Consider the following 19,733-nt stretch of genomic DNA (forward strand, 5'->3'; position numbering starts at 1 on the left):
TCACAATTTAATAGCGTTAATTTTCGCTTGAAATACCGTCGCATAAGTTCCTAGGCAGATAGATTTCTCTGTCTCTTTGACTAAAAACTCCTGCACCAGAACCGGATGGTGTTTTAAATACATTTGTGAACCAACAACTATCTGCTCTTAATATTTCCTTCTGCCGGAGGATACAGTTCTCTCTACTTGGGAATAGTACTTTATAAGGCAGTTTGTAGTTGACAGTTGGAGGCATAAAGTACAGAGATGTGTAGGGTTTTTTTTTTGTTTATTCATCTATGTATGATCTACAGAGACGTATAGGTAGATCATACATAGATGAAGAAACAAAGAAGAAACTCCTCCTGAAACAACTACTTTCACATTAGTATTAACTACTTTCATATGAACATTGCATTTTACGAAAATCACACTTTTCCTTTCAGTTTATACTCTGAACACTCGTTATGGAATTGAATTAGGTATCATTCATATACGAGCGCTACAAAATATATACCCCTCTTAATGTAAATGAGGTACTTTCATAGAAATAAAAATATGGACAAAGTTTTGGGAAGGACCTCAGGCACAAATGAACGTGCTTGTGACTACATTATCAGTAATATTAGTTGCATACTTCAATTGTTAATATGTACCTGATTCAACAATAATGGAATGAAGCTCGGTATTTTAGTCTCATTTGCCATATTTTTTGGTAATGATGACTTATTCAGGACTGCTATAACAAAGAATTGAAATTTCATAGTGAATTGAGAATCATGAAAAATAACTCAATAGGAGAAAATGATTTAGGCTCAACTTCAATTCAATGCATTGAATGTATTTCTAACTCCCATCAATTTTATTTTCTATCGAACTAAATAGGTATTCCATCGAGTGATCAAAAAGTATGAACTTTGAAACATTCAGTTTGTCTACAAATTAAGAATAATAAAATGTGGTCATTGTTGTTACGTTATAACAGAACGTCCAGAAATCAGAATCTCAAAATTTTTACAATGAAAATACGCAACATGTGGAACATCGTAACGTCGAATCTGATTCTCAAGTGTATGAGTGACGTAATACCAAAACGTGAATCTCTTCATATTTTTTTATTTGTTGGAGTCAGTGTTCTTCCTTCTTGTCTCGTCATTCAATTTGGATTCCAGGACATCGGATACGGAGGCACTTCTTCACCGGCAGCAGGAGATTGCGTATTTTAATGAGGATCTAAAAGTGATTTCGAATTGGGGTGAAAGTAACCAGGTTCAATTCAATGCCACAAAAACTCAGGCATCGGTTTTCTCCAAGAAGATACATGTCTCCGAACCGGATATAATGATGTCAGGTCAGACAATTCTGCTTTCTGCTTCGATAAGTTTGTTGGGGGTTTGAATCGACATCAATATGTCTTGACACAATCATGTCGCTGGAATTGCAAAGGCTGCTTCTCACAAACTTGTAACACTGTTCCGAACCAGAAAACTGTACACACCTCAGCAACTTTTGATGATTTATAAAGCTCAGATCAGACCTTCTTTGGAGTATTGTTCTCATGTTTGAAGCTCTGCCCCCAAACATACCCTGAAGTTACTGGAAAAAAGCCATCCGCCTTATTGGAGACGCGAAAACCACGTGCAACCTTGATAGCCTGGAACATCGAAGGAAGTTTGGAGATTTGTCTCTCTTCTATAGATACTTTCACGAGAGGTGTTCAAGTGATTTGGCACATTTGATTCCACCAAGAGTGGTAGATATCAGAAATACGCAACGGACTGTGGCTGCTCATCGTTTTGAGGTTCAACTCAGTACACCTCAAATTTCACTGTTTAAGAACTCTTTCATCTGGAGAACTGCGTTTATGTGGAGAAAACTTCCTTAGAACGTTTTTCCAAACGGATTTAATCTTCAGCGATTCAAATCTAATGTGAAATCTATATTATGACGGCACTGTGTTTTCTTTATTATTTCAGGGTTTGCTGTGTTTTCAGTCGATAAACTGTGAACTTGTGAGTGTACGATAACTAATGAAGTGAAGTGAAAAACTGATGCATAGATAAAATAAATCACGTTTCCTAAAGTGAGGCACAAAAAACAACTACAATTAGTAGAAGACAGCTGACATGACTTGATGTTTATTTTACTGTTTGACTTAGTTCTGATACTTTCTATAGACATCGTACAGGTACGATGAACTTCCACTATAGGTAAATGTATTGCTCCTTTAGTATGTGGCCAGGTTCGTATTCATCCAATTTGGCACAATACGTTAGTTGTTCATATAACTTATTTGTAAGTGATAGAATTGGCTGATACTTGATAAAAATTTGTGTGATAACATATTTGAATATCACTTTTTGGGAAGATTCCTCTTCAACATTTCACAAAACCGAGACACATGTTCCAATATGCGAAAGCTTCTTCGAGATTTTGTAAATTGTCAAGTGAAAATTGTGTCCAATTATTGAACAAACTCACTTTTTCTCTGTAACAAAAAATGTAATATTGGGACCTGACCTGTTGTATTTATTTTCTTTATGAAACTCATAACTTTTTTTCCTATTCACCTGTCATTGGCATCACTTTAGGCTTTGCCAAACAAAGATTGATCATCTGGATGGCCAGAAGGTTGATGGACGGCAAAATCTTCCAGGATTGGCTCACTCCAAGGCGTTTATTCATCCTTCGAAGCTTGAAACCAAACAGTTGGGATAAACTACGATGTCTAACAGGCCTTCTTACAGGTCACTGTCGCCTCTGTTTGGAAAATGGTGAAACAGCAGAATACATACTTTGTGCCTGCCTGTGAGTTCAGCAGAGCCGTACTCTTACCATCTGACCTGAAAGACCATTCACCATACAAACTAATCGGCGAATCTACGATTCGATATGAATATATTTACGATAGAATACAAACCAAACGAGTTATTCTTTGATTCCTTTCATAATAATGAGATTATATGCATGAGAGGGATCGAAACGAATAGAAGTTCAGACTTCCATTGTATGTTCACTTCGAACTATTTCATCTCACCCTTTAGTGTTTTGCGGATAACCAGCTATTATCCTTTTACAAACGACAATCCTCAGTAGCGAAACTTATGTGATCCGAAGATTAATGTGTACTCACCTTCCAGCGTGCAACACCTAGCACGGGTTGGACGATAGAAAAACTATCCACCTCTCAAATGGCTATCAAGTTCATCAGTAAGCATTAGTATAGTATATACGAAGTTACTTCGAATGGCATAAAAACTAAATAGTTACCAAATGTCGGAAGTTTCTTAGTATGGCATAGACGGCGTGGTATTCATACGAAGTCTTATCATTATTTTTATGTGGCAGGTTTTATATCGTATTGAAAAAGTCAATTTATCATACCCGGTACATTAGTCTTTCATTTAACTGTTTGGATTGGCTTCGTATAGATTATAAATAAAAATTTTTTCCATATGATCGATTTCAAAATTGAAGTTATGCACGAATCAGTCCTCGGCCTCGTTGGATTTCTATTCTACATGAACGATATTGAAAGACTTGAATTACTAGCATCATACTGTATAGCCAATAAAACTGCAATCATGCATCATCAATTTGTGCATTCAAAATAAGTCGACAAAATGATGAAAACAGAACGACATCAACCAATCCAACATTTCTATGAAGAATTTCTTTCATTCCGGAGAAATTTCATTTTGTAAATATTATTTGTTATGAATTTCATTAATTATTGCGTAAATATACAAATCGCCAAAATTGTTGAACCCCCTTATGTTTGTCTAAATGAGACACTATCAACATAAGTCAAGAAGAGTTAAAAAGTACATTTGATTTGGTTATGTAACCAACGCAGATTGGCTGAATTTAATTTCAACTGAACAAGAAAAAAAATACAAACGAAATATAGTGCATAATAAAATGATAACCAGAATGTAGAAGAAAACCATTTTAGAGCGAAATCAAAAATGCAGTAATATTCAATGGGAATCATGTCTGGTGAATTTGCTGGCCACGGTAATCTTTGAATATTCTCGATTTCCAGTGCATTTTGTACTTTTCTCGTACGATGGGGACTAGCATTGTCATCCAAAAAAATAAAATTGGCTCCAATTTCATTTCGAAGAGAATGAATAATGGGTTCAATAATGTTTAGAACATATCTATCCCATGTCATAGTATCTGGAATGGGAATGAGATACGTACGACGACCATGCATTATGCTCCTTGGTATGAAACGACTTCTCTAGCAAAATATAGTCTTTCTTGTGGTCCTGGCCCTCTCCAAATTCTGTGTCGCCGACTATCACTAACTAAACCAAATCTGGTTTCGTCCGAAAAAAGGACATTTCGTCACTGAGCTGAAAGCCAGTCTCTGTGTTCCTGTGCCCACTGTAAACGAGCGGCTATGTGTTTTGGAAGTAGCATGGGTACTCTCAATGGCCTCTTTGATTGCAAATTGGCTCTAGTAAGTATCCGGAAATTAATCTATCAACCAAACGTTCTTCTTAAATGGGTTCGGACTGGTGAGACTGTTATGGTTCGATTTCGATGTACAAATCCTGCTAGATACCAATCTTTTCTTGCATTAGTTACCCTAGGACGCCCAGTTTCACGTCTCCAGTCAACGCTGTTAGTTTTCTGGTACAAATGCACTATACGGATAACTGAAGCTCGGGGAATCCGCAATTTGATAATTCGGCAGACCCTCATCATGCAGAGCCACTATTCTTGCTCTATGGAACACTGAATTTCTATTGTCAGGTATAATTGCAAAGAAGAACTCAACAATCACTTGAACACGCTAAATCGATATATGAACCACTTTTTAAACATTGGTATCTGAAATTAGAGGAAATTGTTTTTGTAAACATTTTTGCATGCCTAGCACAGGTGAAAAAAATAAAGATGAAATGTACAAAAAACCAGCCATGATAAATATTTTGTTTTAAAATTTACGACGGGGGGTCCAAGAATTTTGGCGATATGTGTAAATTATATTTCATGAAATTCCATGAGCAATTGGATGTGAAAAATACTACTCAGTGTTCACAATTTCATCTGCCAACGTTTAGGCGTTTGATCGTCGCCTTACTCGGGGCCAACTGTTTTGGCAAGTAGTGGTGTCAGTGTCTCTAATAAATTTGGATTTTTCTATAAAAAATCACAAAATCGTGTGTATTCAAAGGAATATAATTTATTATAAAAGCCGTCAGAAAGTGAATACAACTCAAAGAATGGAAAACCTAAAATTTCACAAATATCCTTATCTAGTTTCAATGTGTATTTTCAATTATGAGTGTTTCATATATCTCCCAGTGATTACTCGCAGATTTAATTATACACCATATTCTTTTGAATGTATGAGTATCATACAGTTCAAGGCCAGGTCAGATATTCCTTATGTGAATATCAGAAAAAACACACTAGATGTAAATTGATGGATGTAGCCGTTACTACGTTGTAGTAGATCATCATGAAAAATGAGAATTTAAACTTCCTACTTTTTATATCACTTTGTATTTGTAACTAACGTTATTGCAGTTTCGTCCAACAAGGACATTTTCAAAGTTTATTGTATTCGTTGGAAAATGTCCTCGTAGAACGAAACTGCATTAACGTTAGTTACAAATACAATTGGTATAAAGCATAGGAAGTTTCAATTCTTATTTCCCACTAGATGTATATTTGTTTAATTTTTTATTACTTGTTTCCTCACAGTGGAAATAACAACTACACCCTTTCTAACCTCTTCTTGATCACACTCTAGTGATTGCGAAAAATCTTGAAATAGATTATTTTTGACAACATATCTCGGACAACACTTATCATATAATTGAGATAATAAAATCATTTAGTACATCTAGACTGGTTTCATATTGAAAATCCACAAATCGTAAATGAGCCAAAATGAATTTCTAAAATTTGCAATTGAACACTAATATTCAAAATGTATTTCTGAATAAACTAACTTCAGATCGATTAGGACTCATCGAAAGACTTGGGACCAATCAGTCTCATGTATTTTGCATTAAATGCGTTATTTCTGACAGGCATATTAGATCACTGCATCGAATACAATATACCTATAGATAGATAGATAGATAGATAGATATAGTCTATTTCAAAAGAGTGTAGAGTAATAAATCATGAAGTGTTATAAAATTTGCCTGAATTTCGTTGTCGTCCATGGGCGTAGGCAAATCTTAGGATTATTAAACTTAATAATTAAAGTAAATTAAAAATTACAGACATAGATAATAATAAAAGGCCATTTTTGGGAAGTAATTTGGTCTAAAACTAAGTACCTACATGTATTTAGGTAAGTAAAATTTCTTAAAAAAAGATTAAGATTAATTTTAGTGGTTCTTGTAAACTTATTTAATATGCAATTTGGGTTCATATACTTGAGCATGATTTCTCAAAAAAGGGTTAACACTTAGTTCCGAGGTGCCATGTCATTATAATAATCCCTTTTTGACCCTGCCCACCAATCATGCAATACCTATTAAACCCAGGTAATTAAGAAAAAGGGTTTAAATATATTGTAATGGTGTCTTAAACATTCGAGTTATAATAGTAATTGTTACTACACCAATTAAACGTACAGTGATATTGTGATATAGAAATAGTGAAAAAGTTATAAAATGGGGACATTTACTCCAAAGAAAAGAAGTGTAAAAAATTCTCCGCTATCTGTTTGCGAAAAAGTTATAATTTTAAATGTATATGATTGCATAAAACACGATCACCCTAGTTTGTCTGTGCAAGAAAGTGTTGAGCGATGTGCCCGAATGACTGGAATTGGACAGTCCACGATTTTTAAATTATTGCGAGAAAGAAAGATATCAGGCCAGGTAAGTCCATGCAAGAGAAAATCAGGAAGACCAATAAAAATCTTAGATGAAGACACCAAATGTGACATTCGAAGAAAAGTTCATTCGTTTTATTTTAAAAAGGAAATACCCACTCTTGAAAAAATATTTATCGAGATAAGCCAAGATAACGATATTCCTTTGATATCCAGAAAACTTTTATGGAAAACTTTAAAAAGTATGAATTTTGCCTGGGAAAAGCACAATCGAAAGGCACTATTACTGGAAAGTGATGAAATTGTTTGCTGGAGACGAAAATATTTGACAACTATAAAGCAGTACCGCAGAGAGCAAAAGAAAATTTTTTATCTTGATGAGACGTGGATAAACGAAGGTTATATAGTCAAAAAAATGTGGCAAGATAAAAATATAACAAGTTCTCGCCAAGCTTTCATAGAAGGCCTTTCGACGGGTATTAAAGTGCCTTCGGGAAAAGGGAAGAGGCTTATAATTGCTCACATTGGAAGCGAAGACGGATTTTTAAAAGAAGGTTTGTTAAGCTTTGAGTCGTGCCGGACGGGAGATTATCATGAGGACATGAATTCGGATGTCTTCGAAGACTACTTCGGGGAAATGTTAAAATTTCTTTCAGCTGATTCGGTCGTGGTTATGGATAATGCAAGCTACCATTCAAGGCGCTTAGAGAAGGTACCAACTTCAGCTTGGAGAAAGCAAGAAATTATTAACTGGCTGTCAAATAAAGGTATTCAGTTTGAGACGAATTCAGTAAAGAAGGGACTACTAGCCATAGTAAAACAACATAAATCTCGCTTCATGAAATATGCCGTAGAAGATGTAGCAGAAAAGTATAAAGTAACTGTGCTGCGCCTACCGCCATATCATTGCGAATTAAATCCTATAGAACTTATATGGGCACAAGTTAAAGGATATGTTGCAAGGCACAATACCACATTTAAAATGAAAGATGTCAAGGTATTGTTTGATCAAGCCATTATGGAAATCACATCAGAAAACTGGCAAAAAGCAATCCAGCATGTTTTAAAAGAGGAAGATAAAATGTGGGAACTGGACAACTTGGTCGATCAGGTGGTTGACCCTATAATTATAACACCAGGGGATGATGACAGTTCTTCGGATGAAGACTATACTGATGTAGAATGATTTAATTGAATTGTAAATATACTGTAGCGGGATAAGCAATCTGGACAGAGACCAGTGTATCAGTGACAGTGACACTTTTGCTTAGGTTAGGGTTTAGAATTAAGGGTAGTCTGAATAATTATTTTCTCGGAAGGTTCTCGAAAATTGTACCTAGTAATCTTTAGAACATTCAATTAGGGTATAAATAGAGTGTTGTTAAACGTTAAGGGAAGTTCACAGTTTTAGTATTGTTCAAGTGTCAAATTGTAATAACGTATCCAGTAAAGTTCTTGTCGTTTTTGTGAATAAATTGATTTAAAGTCCCCACAAGTGTTTCAATACGTAAAGTTCGTTCGTGTGTGTTTGTGAGTATTTCCCGATTTCGGTTCGTATATATTTTATTGTTACATTTTATATTTTTTTAATAACACTGTTCTGCTGTATTAAATTTTTATTTCCTTTAATATAATTTTTATGAATGCATATTCTTTTGGCAATTATCCCACTAGCGCGCCTCTGGCTCAGTATTTATCCGTCGATAACAATGGACAAATCCCTTAAAACAGGGTGATACCTACCTGCTCTTTATGAAACGACATAATTTTGCAATGCGGACTAGGGAAGTGACAGAATTTATTGACGGATCACCCTGTAGCGCTTTTGAATACTTAATGAGATTTTATTACTCTACACTCTTTTGAAATAGACTAACTTTATTACCTCATTAGCCACATAAGTGTAGGTTCGTTAGTTACAATCATCGGATACAACCGGATACAATCTTTAAAATCTAACATTATATTGAAAAAAAAATATAAAAAAAAGGTAGAATTAATGATATAAAAATGTTAAAGAAACAGTACAATAAACAAGTATTCTCACCCAGATTTGAATGCAAAATTACTATTTATCAACATTTAGAAGATCTACGAATTCTTGAATATTATAAAGCGGATTGTCAGCCAGTAGAGTTTTTACAAGCTTTTCGAATCTGTTAACGGTGGTATTTTTTTATTTCCTTCGGCAGCAGATTATAAAAGTAACTTCCTGCCCACTCTGGTGATTTTTTATACGAGAAGTGCTTGAAGCTTCTGAGATGTATATTCTCCTGTTTTCTCGTAGAGTATTGATGAAGATCTGAATTTTTTTGTAGGTTGATGATATTCCTATGTGTGTCTATCAATAATTTGAATAAATATATACCTGTTACGGTAAGAATTTTTTGAGATTTAAAAGTTGGTCTACACGATTCACGGTATTCCAGGCTATATATTAATCGAATAATGCGTTTCTGGATCATGAATACCCGGTTCCGTTCTGTAGCTTGTCCCCATGTGGGGACAAGCTACAGAACGGAACCGGGTATTAGTCTTAGTCTACTCAGCTAATAGCTGAGTAGACTAAGGCGTAATAAACGTTTAGCAGGGATGATCTGTTCAGGGTTGATTTCAGTGAATATAGGGCAAAAAACGATTTGTTCATTCTCTGACATACGCTGTTGATTTGATCAGACCACATAAAATTTGGATCAATAATTGTGCCGAGAAAGGTATTGGTCGGGCTGGTAGTGACCATATATATCAGGTCATGGTCATAGAAAGAGCATAATTTGCTCACAGAAAACAAGAAAGTGCTTTTAGCTGATTTCCTGAATCTAGAACATTTGATAATGCCTTTTTAGAATGAATCATTTATGCATCGAGGAGAATCGATGGCACATGCTGCAGATGGATAGACTGCACGGTTAGAGGAACATTGGTATAGCACAACCATTAAGGGACAAACGGTTGTGGCACGGGTAGTATGAGGTTGTCCTTGGGAGGGACCCACTGTTATGGAATGGACGAGTCACTACGTTTTCTGGACCATAACGGACATAATTCTAGTATAGAGGGAAATATAATAACATAGTGGAAGAATGCATGCCACAGGTCCTGAATATTATAACTAGAAGAGTCGATGATGAAAGGCTGAACATAAGCCCAACGAAATCGATCATAGTAACACATTCACTTAGAATACTAAAACAAAAGGTCCGGACCTCTGAAACTCCGAGATGAAGTGAGACATCCGTCTTAGGAGGACAAACATCTGGAACTGAAAATTGATTCCAGGCTAACCTGGAACTAACATCTAGAATGATGTGATGAGAAAGACGGGAGTAGTATTGATGCTGGCTACACGTACCTACGGAAAAACAAAGAGGCTACATCATGATGGGCAAATCCATGATAACATATCCATTCAAGGTTTGGTAGTCAAAGATGAAACAATCGACCGATATTAACAAACTAAACAGGATGCAAAGAAAACCGCTCCGATGTCTGTATTGGAGACACTCTTGAGTACTCACCTTTTATATCGTGTAATAATGGGACCAAATGACTTCGTAGTATATTTTCGGCGAAAACACCACGGTTGAATTCTTAAACAGCAGAGAACAAAGAATAAAAGTCATCCTGAGAATACGCTTCACAGTCTTCATTTCAGTTATTTTCAGTACCCATGTTTTTCATGTTGAAGTGTTTACCATATTTCAATATGCAAGAAACATCAATTTGAAGCCTCTATAAAATGAGTGGATCATAACTTGGGATCTGATGAACCCAAAAGTGACATCGATACTGGGCTGGAAACGTCGTGAAGATCTGGGTAAAGTGGCAGGAATGGTGCCGGAACCATCAGGTATCACAGGCAACGAAATAGTTGATATGTGTGCCAAACACGGATGGTGAACTTCATATATAGGCCTTGTAAGTACCAACATATTTTGTAAGGAACCAGATTAGCAAGTGGGTCTATAACAAACAAATGACGTACTGGAAAACGCATAAAGGGACCGTCCAGACGATAACTAAATAACTTCTTCAACAGAGCAGGTATCAGCTCGGATCTACTACAACGCCACTGACTGGACACTGTCTACTGAGAGGACACCTGAACGAAGTAGGGCTGCATGAAGAAAAATTTTGCTACAGGCAGTACAATAAAGGGACAGAGACAGTTTGTCATATTTTATGTGATTGTGAGGCATTGGATCAGAGTAGGCAAAACATTCATGGGAAATTTATGGACAAACTATGGCATACATTGGACGGAAGGCCTTTACAAACTAGTACAGGGAACAGGATTGTTGAAGTGGGTACCATGAAAAAAAATGGGAAAGAACGCAATAAGCCCTTGAGGCTTCAGTGTTTTCTAGAGATTTGTAGAGTCAGATGGTTCCCAATTTGTAAAAAAACCCTAGATCCAACTATTCAAAGTAGTGACTTCACATTAATGTTCATTTGGTTCAAATTTTCTGTTTTAGAACAGATAGTTTTGTAGAAGATTTTTTCCATGTTGTGTATTTCGAGAAGCCTCTTGTATGTATGAAACAATGATGCCAGAGCTACCCCGTACGAGGTAATTCTATCCCTCTTGAACTCAATTTCACCCCCTCGCTCCCCACAAGTAAATCTACCCCGCAACAGTTATAAAGTTTAAAATAAAAATTGAAGAAATGAACGAATATTTGAGGTTCGATTTTGAATCCTCTGCGATAAACGAACCGAGTACCCTTGGCAACGTTGGATAGTTCCAATATTCTGTGACCATGTACATCATGTGAATGTAGATCCACCCCGGTTCTACCCTTCCAGAAGTTTACCTGGGAAAAAATAGGTTGTGGCAACACTATTATAATGTCGTTACTCACAATGGGGCATGTTCCTCACTTTGGGTTATTACAGCAAATAAAAGTTTCAACAAAATAAAGTTTAGTTTAATTCATGAGTTTTTCAAATTCACTTAGGAATATTATCTTTATAAATCAACAATTAAGGCAAAATATAAATTATAGTTCAATACCACCTACACAAGCCACATAAACAACAGTTGTCTGTTATTTATTTATATATAGGAAGATAGGTTAGGTGCACAAAATGTCATATGTCACAGAATGTCTCGGAACTCGGAACATAAGTGAACAGAACAGCACGCCTCTGAAATATGTCATCTTTTTTGTCTCATACAGATAACAGATTCATTGTCCTTTATTAGCTATAACCGATGTTGCCAAATGGTGAAATAGAAACGAATCCCTTTAAATGTTGAATGCATTATTTCATTCCTCTTTTTTAAGTATTTAAATAATTTTTTAAAGAAAAAGGTTGAAATGATAAGTTTAAAATGGGTTGTTTTAAAGCTCTTTTATGAAAACTACTTGTTTTTCGTCAGGAGGAACATTCCCCATTGATTCAATATAACGTCGCACATATGGGCTTGTCAGCGATTTCAATCAACATATTTTGTTTTTGTTATTTTGTGTTAGTGAGTAATGAATGGTCATTACTATCTTTCTATGAGAAAATTGTGAATGACATAAAAATAAATTGAATAAAAAGTGAATGAAAATAAACTCACTAGTCTTCAAACCGAGTGTTTGAACGAATCAAATTATTACATGGTGGCAGAGGTAAAGTGCGCGGGTTTTTTGTTTGAATGCAAAAAAATGTCACTGATAAAACGTTTACTTGAGAGTCAAAAACCTTCAATTCTGGTTTACTCTGCAAGATAAATTATACATAAAAGAATGCGAAGATAAAGTAACCGATTTTTAATAATGATTTCACATTATCGGTATCGCTCACCTTGTTTTTTCCAACTAAATCCGTCTGAGAGTTCATATTTGCACACCTACTAGAACCTCAAAAAGAACTAAAGCTAAAAGAAAAGAAAAACCACGCTTTTCCGAAGAATATCTCAAAATTGTTATGCAGTCTTCGTACACTATGCATGCTGACCTATTATACGAAACTGAAAGGAATATTAGGAACAAAGAACTTCATGAATGAGATAATGATGAATTTGCTGATAATAATTGATAAACCAAATCGAAAAATATGCATACTGATAAACAACCTACAATTATTCGTAAACTGAAATCGCCAGATATCACAGAGAAGACTGCTAAATGAAGTTAATATAACTGGAAATGTAAAAACAAGTTATTTTGACTCTTACCTTTTCAATAAAAATTAGTTAGAGGATTCACACAGTAACGTCGGGATGGGCGTATACTGACATAATTGCATACTAGATTACCGCTTAACTATTTCACATTTTTTTTATTTAACTGCTACTGTCAACATATTATGATGATGGTGATGATTTCGGTAGGCTTAGTTCCAAAGCGGTAAGTTAGTGAACCTTGTCCCAATAAGTATACATCCATTTATTTTGTCTCGGCAAAAAAATAATCGCTACAAGACGAACACAAACACAAACTGAAGTAACAGTGTCCATGATAATAATTAAACAATTTTTACGAAAAAGCTATTGTATTAGCGAAACATGTCGTAATATTTTTCAAATAAAGTTTGTGGAGAACAAAACGAAAGGTCTAGTTTATGAAATCACTATAGATCTTCATCAAGAACGCCGATACAATAAGAAAAAAAAAGAATATCATAATGATGGAACTCTAGCATTAAAGATCATGAATATTAGTTCGTAAATAAAAGTTATACTTCAATTGATCTTTTATTCGAAGAATGTACTCAATAAATAGTTGTAAGTTTGGCCATTTTGAATGCTTTCAAGTAGTTATATTTACGCCACCTCCATTCTTCAGGAATATAAGAACATTATTTTTAGTGTTTAACTGTTCAGTGAACTCTTCCAATATTTTATTTCGAATCCTCTGCCGCGTTTGATGGACCGAGTTGTATACATAGTTTTCTCAGAGATATACCGAATTGACAATTTAATTCTGAACGACACAACCAGCAGAAAGGTACTCGTCAGGGATTGGAGTTAATTATTGTAACGTATTCAAAAAATACTTTATTGTGAGATTTTCACTAAATGATTTTACAAAAAACTACTAAAGCAAGCCACTGACCTGGTCTACCCAAATTCAAGGTGCGATAACGTCAGTTATAGAACATTGTCATATTTGGGTGAACCAACCAGTAATATTGCATGTTTTTTAAAGAAAGAATGCGTTAACGTAGCTTACAGAACGAATAATAGTCTAAGTAAATTTATTAAAAACAATAAAGACAAAACTTCGGTGTCGGATAGATCAGGAGTATATAAGCTGACTTATGTATATTGTATATTGGCCAAACAGGGAGAACATTTCCCCAAAGAATTAAAGATCATATAAGAAGTTTTGTAAATAGAAAGACCAATTCCATATTTGCAAACCACCTTTCAACAGAAGGACATGAGTTCAATCATGAATACGATGTGTTACATTTAGAAGAAGAGAGTTTAAAACTCAATCTTCTAGAATGTTTAGAAATCAATAGATTCAAGAATTCGAGTAATTCACTGAATGATCAATTAGAATTGAATAACTTCCCGTTACCTACTGAATATTTTTTCAAATGTAGAAACTGGGACATGAGCTGAGGTAATTTAATTAATTACAAACTTAGATAAAAATCCGATACTTGAAATGTAGGTACTTCAAATTGAAAGATAAAGTATATTTAGCATTGAATATGTAGAATCAGTTAGTAAAAAAACGACCGAAGAAGTCATTGTATGGCGAAACACGTGTTGCGTTTTTGTAAAACAATTTAGTGAAAATCTCACAATGAAGTGGTTTTTGAATACGTTAGTTATGGATGTTCATCAAGTATCGGCCAATTCCATCATTTATCTTAATTATTGTAAATAACTTTGCCTTCCATGATGATAATTATACAAATTTCACATTATGATTTTTTTTCGAAACGAGTTTCACTACATGGTAGTTTCATCAGTTGAACTGGTAGATCAAACTATTCTATAATGTGTTTTCTTTAAAAGTGGGTAATTACAGAACTCAATCAGATAAATGACTGAGGTAGATTTTGGAAAACAATTCCAATGCAATATTACTTGTAGGAAAACAATTGAATCGAAAATATGGGAGTATCATGATGGATAGATAGATAATTTGTTCATAAAATCACACAAATATGTGTAATATCATCAACAGAAATAATTGAAACACACCAAATCAAGTCTAGGGCTGAAAATTTCAAAAAAAAAATTAAAAACATATACATATAGATACATATATAGTAATTTTTGTTTTTCGACGGATGAGATATGGAAAAAAATCGAAATATTATTCAAAAGAATAAAACATAGTATGCATATGGAATATACATATGTATATTCATGTGTAATGTTCCTATTTACAGTGGAAGCATTTCTTTCTTTTGAAATTGTACATTACTTCAATTTTTGTTCCGAAAGGTGGAACACTGACTTGTTACAAATGTATTGTATGGATATGTAACGTGGCTAATAGAATTCTATTCTATTCTTGATTTGATACTTCATTCAGTTTTCAGTTCATCTAGAAGAGCATTGTGAAATTTCGTTGACAAGAATCCGAAAGAGAGTTTGGTTTTTGTGATTTTAGGTCTTGGTGATTTTTATTAGTGATTTTCATTATTTCTTTCCCTAGCGTTATAGTATTTCCAATACCAATTGGAACAGCACAGAGAAGGAATTCCCGCCTCGACATAGGCGTCGGCATATTATTTTTCAGTGTTAGTTTTTCAGTTACTTATTCTTACAATCATAACAATTGATCAATCACCCCATGAAAAAGTTATCTCAACTGAGTTTTTCCACCATGGGTAATTATGAAAAACTTCAAAATTTAAGGTAGTTGATTTCCGAGTCAAAAACTCTAAAATACAATGAAAACACAAATAATCACACCGAATTCTCGTCAAACATATATTTACAAAATAACAACGTCCAACAAAATTGCTAGAAAAATCAAATCTCTTCGTCACTATATTCGTATAAGGTGAAATCATCATCGGGTTGAATAACGATCGGATTCATGGAACTTTGCACATAATATTTGTTCTCTTCTTTTATAACACAGTTCTTCCACACATCACTATTACCTACTTCATTCACCACTCGCCTTATATTGTCAAGCACTACAGCATTCAAAGTCGGTGACTGCTTAAATTTCCGTAAGCTTTCTTTCATTGTGGCCCAAACCATTTCAATTATTGAACACACAATAGTATGGAGGCAAACGTAAGAGAATATGACCAAGTGTTTCACACATCAAATCAATAATATACTCTTTTTTGAAATTACGTTGTTTTATGGTCGCCAGTAATACCTTTTTCGTTGGAATCTTTTCGGGTATTTCCATGTCATGATTTCGCATGAAATCAACAATATCTGCTTTTTTGTGTTATTGTTTGATATTGTAGTCAATTACCGGGAATTATACGAAGCGTTATCCATAACAATAACCGAATTTGGAGGAATGTTTGGGAGAAGCTGCTCACTGAACCAGGTTTCGAATAAAGCCGCAGTCATATCTTCGTGGTAATCAGCAGACGAATCTTTTATATTTTTGGCCAACAGAAGCAAAGCGTTAGGTACGAAACCACTTTCATTCCCGGCATGCAAAATTATAACACGTGTTCCCCTTGAAGAAGGTGTGTTCAAAGCACAATACTTGGTTTTGTCTACCCAGCCATATTCAACAACATCATGGGTGTCAAACCAAATTTCGTCGAGGTAGATTATATGTCTGCTGGATTCTCGGTAGCTTTTCATTCGCCTCAAATATTCTTGTCGGAGTTGAACAATGCGTGTCGATTCATTATGACCATCCGATTGTTCAATTTATTATATTTGAAACCACAAAACAATAAGACGCTTCGTAGAGTTTCTAATGATTTGTAATTGTAATCGGGATAGTCGAGTAATTTATACGAAATCATTTCCAAGGTTGGTACTTCATTTTTTTGGTATATACCATAAATTGTTCGCCGAATCACATCTTTTGTAGCACCATCAACGTTTGCGAATTATTTATTCCTTTGTTTTCGTTTCATTGCATGGTCAATGACATCCCCTATTTTAATGACTCGAAGAACTGTCGAACGAGATAGTTTCGTTAACTCGCATATTCTATTCCCAATAGCATTCTGTGATGTGTGGCAGTTTTCCTTCTTCAAGCATTCATGAATATTTAAAATTACTCGCTGAATTCGAACATGTAAGTCCTTATTTTCAAATTCCAGATCCCTGTCTATTGACACAGATTCCTCACACGTAATGATATCATTTGTTTCAAAAGGTCTTCAGAAAGCCATATTGAATAAAGTACCCAAAAATAATAAGATTTTCACAAAAATTGGTTTAAACGATGAGGTTGGAACTTTTGGTGTAAAAGTTGAAATTTTTTTCTAGAGATCAATTACCCTAACACCAAACTGATATTTTTGCACTCGACGCGCGTTTCGCTAACAAGGTTAGCATCTTCAGGAGAAGCAAATTGATACTGAATCTAAAGACAAGGGTTAGCTCTTTATATACCTAAGGGTTTTTGGTCCGATGTGGACTTTGTTTGTTAAATGATGAATATCTTAATTGGTTTTTCGGTAATTAACTTGTAGAACCACTACCTGCAAATTAATTTGTTCGCTTTTTAATCTATAGTTGACAAATTAATTTGCAGGTAGTGGTTCCATTAGTTAATTACCGAAAAATCAATTAGGGTAATCATCATTTAACAAACAAAGTCCACATCGGACCAAAAAACTTTAGGTATATAAACTGCTAACCCTTGTCTTTAGATTCAGTATCAATTTGCTTCTCCTGAAGATGCTAACCTTGTTAGCGAAACGCGCGTCGAGTGCAAAAATATCAGTTTGGTGTTAGGTAATTGATCCCTAGAAAAAGTTTTCAAAAATCGCTCACTCACTACCTCGCCTAACCCCACAAACACACGGCACTGATAAAAAAATATTGTGAAACGGACAAAAAATTAGTATTCAGATAGTCCAGCTAGCCGAGCCTTTATTTCTCAACAACATTTGATAGCACGTTTACCACAGGCAAGAAATGTTTATGACTGTACTCTTATTTTTATTGCCGTTCCAATTGGGAATCGATAGACAATACACATTAAAATTTCTTTCCTTATGAAAATTAGACATGAATATTTTAAACATGAAGGTAATATTAAAATTTCGAATTGTTCGAAGGTTTTCCTGACATTATTTTCATTATTTTTTGTGCAAAATGAATATTTCTTCTGACTGACTTGACAATCCCCATACCAATAAAGCGTATGTCATGACTGAATGAACATTTGAGAAATTGGTCCCTCTCAGATGGTCCTCAGGTAATTTTTTCAACTCCCTAATGGCAAAGTTACCATTGGTAGACGTTTCGACAGGTGGGCAATAACCTCACTTCCATTGTCTGTTATTATATAAATTGATTTGAAATCCCTAGAAGAATCTGTGAAAAGATTAGCTAAAAACACAATTTTATCAAGCAAAAATCTGAAATTACAATGAAATAGCATGCAAGCAACAACCAAAAAAATTAAAAAAAAAATAAAAAAATTAACTATCAGACGAGCTGAAAAATTGAAGAATTATTAACAATAAATGAAAATTCAAACTATAAAATTGAAAGATTCCAAAACTAGTTAATTCACGATGTTTCGATTGTTAGTATTCACAATCGTCTTCGGGTGATAACTAGACATCTTCAAAAATGACCTTCAACGGAATGGTTACTCCGAAGTGATGGTGGAACAGGCTTCAGCTAGAAATCAACAAGAGCTCCACAAGGAAGAGAAGCCGCCACAACCAGTTCTTGAAGTTTCCTACATCAGAGGATTGTTGGAAAGGATAAGAAGAATTGGGTCCAAGTATAACATCAGAAATTACTTCAGATCTAGAAACACTATCCGTAGCAGTCTCACGAAAACCAGGCCTCCAAACGCGGACTGCGATTCCAAGAATTGCATTTATCGGATAGCCTGCGAGTGCGGAGAATCATACATCGGTGAAACTAAAAGGCCAATGAAAGTTTGCATTGCCAAGCACAAAAAACACACACAATGATGAGGAACCAGCAAATCCGGAATAGCAGAGCATGTTTGGACTCATCAATATAACATCAAGTGGGCTCAAGCTGAAATCATCCACAAGGAGGAACACTGGTTCAGGAGAAAATTCAAAGAGGCCGCATATATGTTGTCCAACAACGCATTTAACCAAGCTAGCGTAGAGATACGTAATATATGGAAACCTCTAATGAAGCGAAATACGACCAACACCCGCCAGACGGTCAGCTCCCGCTAAAAACCAATGAGGCGTGAAAGCAGTCGAATGACTTATAAATAGTCAGATCTCGAAGGAATAAGTCCAGTTATCACCCGAAGACGAGTGTGGTATTTTTTGGTTCTTGCTTGTAGGTATATTATTTCATTGTATTTTCAGTTTATTGCTTAATGAAATTGTTTTTTCAGCTAATCTTTTTAATTTTTTACAGATTCTTTTAGGGATTTCAAATAAATTTATATCATATCAGACAATGGAAATCCGAACTTGAGAAATGAACCACGAAACATTGTTAATCACCTTCAAACAAACCTCACTTTTGATTTTTTTTAAAGAAATTGATACCAATGCCAAATTTCGAATGAAGCGCTCTATCGTAATATCCCATGATTGCAGACTGTACTGATCAAACTGTATATTTTTCTAGCCCACTGAACAGAAAGGTAAATAGAGCGTGCAGTTCGCATCTGTGGTCTTTAAAAATTCAGTTCAAAAGAATGCATCAATCAAAAATAATAGAAAAAAAATAAGCCATTGTAAAGATAAATGCGGATCATTAAATGCTTTTGAGTAAATGGACTGGGAGCGATGTTTTCGGTAAAGTGGTTGTTTGAAAGCTGAAAGCAGTTGAATGAAGCTCTTAGCCTTATATGCGAAGCTTTCAAAATGTAGC

The 19,733-nt window shown here is 34.8% G+C and overlaps 2 protein-coding genes across 7 annotated transcripts in view; one reads left to right on the forward strand and one right to left on the reverse strand.

The window, feature by feature from the left end:
• LOC111503178 (LIM domain only protein 3) overlaps positions 1 to 19,733 on the forward strand; it is a 458,150-nt gene that overhangs the window by 337,927 nt on the left and 100,490 nt on the right. The window lies entirely within an intron of this gene.
• LOC111503173 (uncharacterized) overlaps positions 1 to 19,733 on the reverse strand; it is a 47,486-nt gene that overhangs the window by 7,871 nt on the left and 19,882 nt on the right. Inside the window, exon 1 of one of the 3 annotated variants that reach the window (XM_023157409.2) lies at positions 12,587 to 12,770. The exons of the other annotated variants lie outside the window; for them this stretch is intronic. Coding sequence (XP_023013177.2) covers positions 12,587 to 12,622 — 36 coding nt within the window. The 5' untranslated portion in view covers positions 12,623 to 12,770. Of the gene's footprint in view, positions 1 to 12,586; positions 12,771 to 19,733 lie in introns of those variants that run through there. 3 annotated transcript variants of the gene reach the window in all.

The sequence above is a fragment of the Leptinotarsa decemlineata genome, unplaced genomic scaffold, assembly GCF_025532065.1.
Source record: "Leptinotarsa decemlineata unplaced genomic scaffold, Ldec_3_MD MMD2_P_RNA_scaffold_6, whole genome shotgun sequence".
In the NCBI taxonomy this organism is placed as follows: Eukaryota; Metazoa; Arthropoda; class Insecta; order Coleoptera; family Chrysomelidae; genus Leptinotarsa; species Leptinotarsa decemlineata.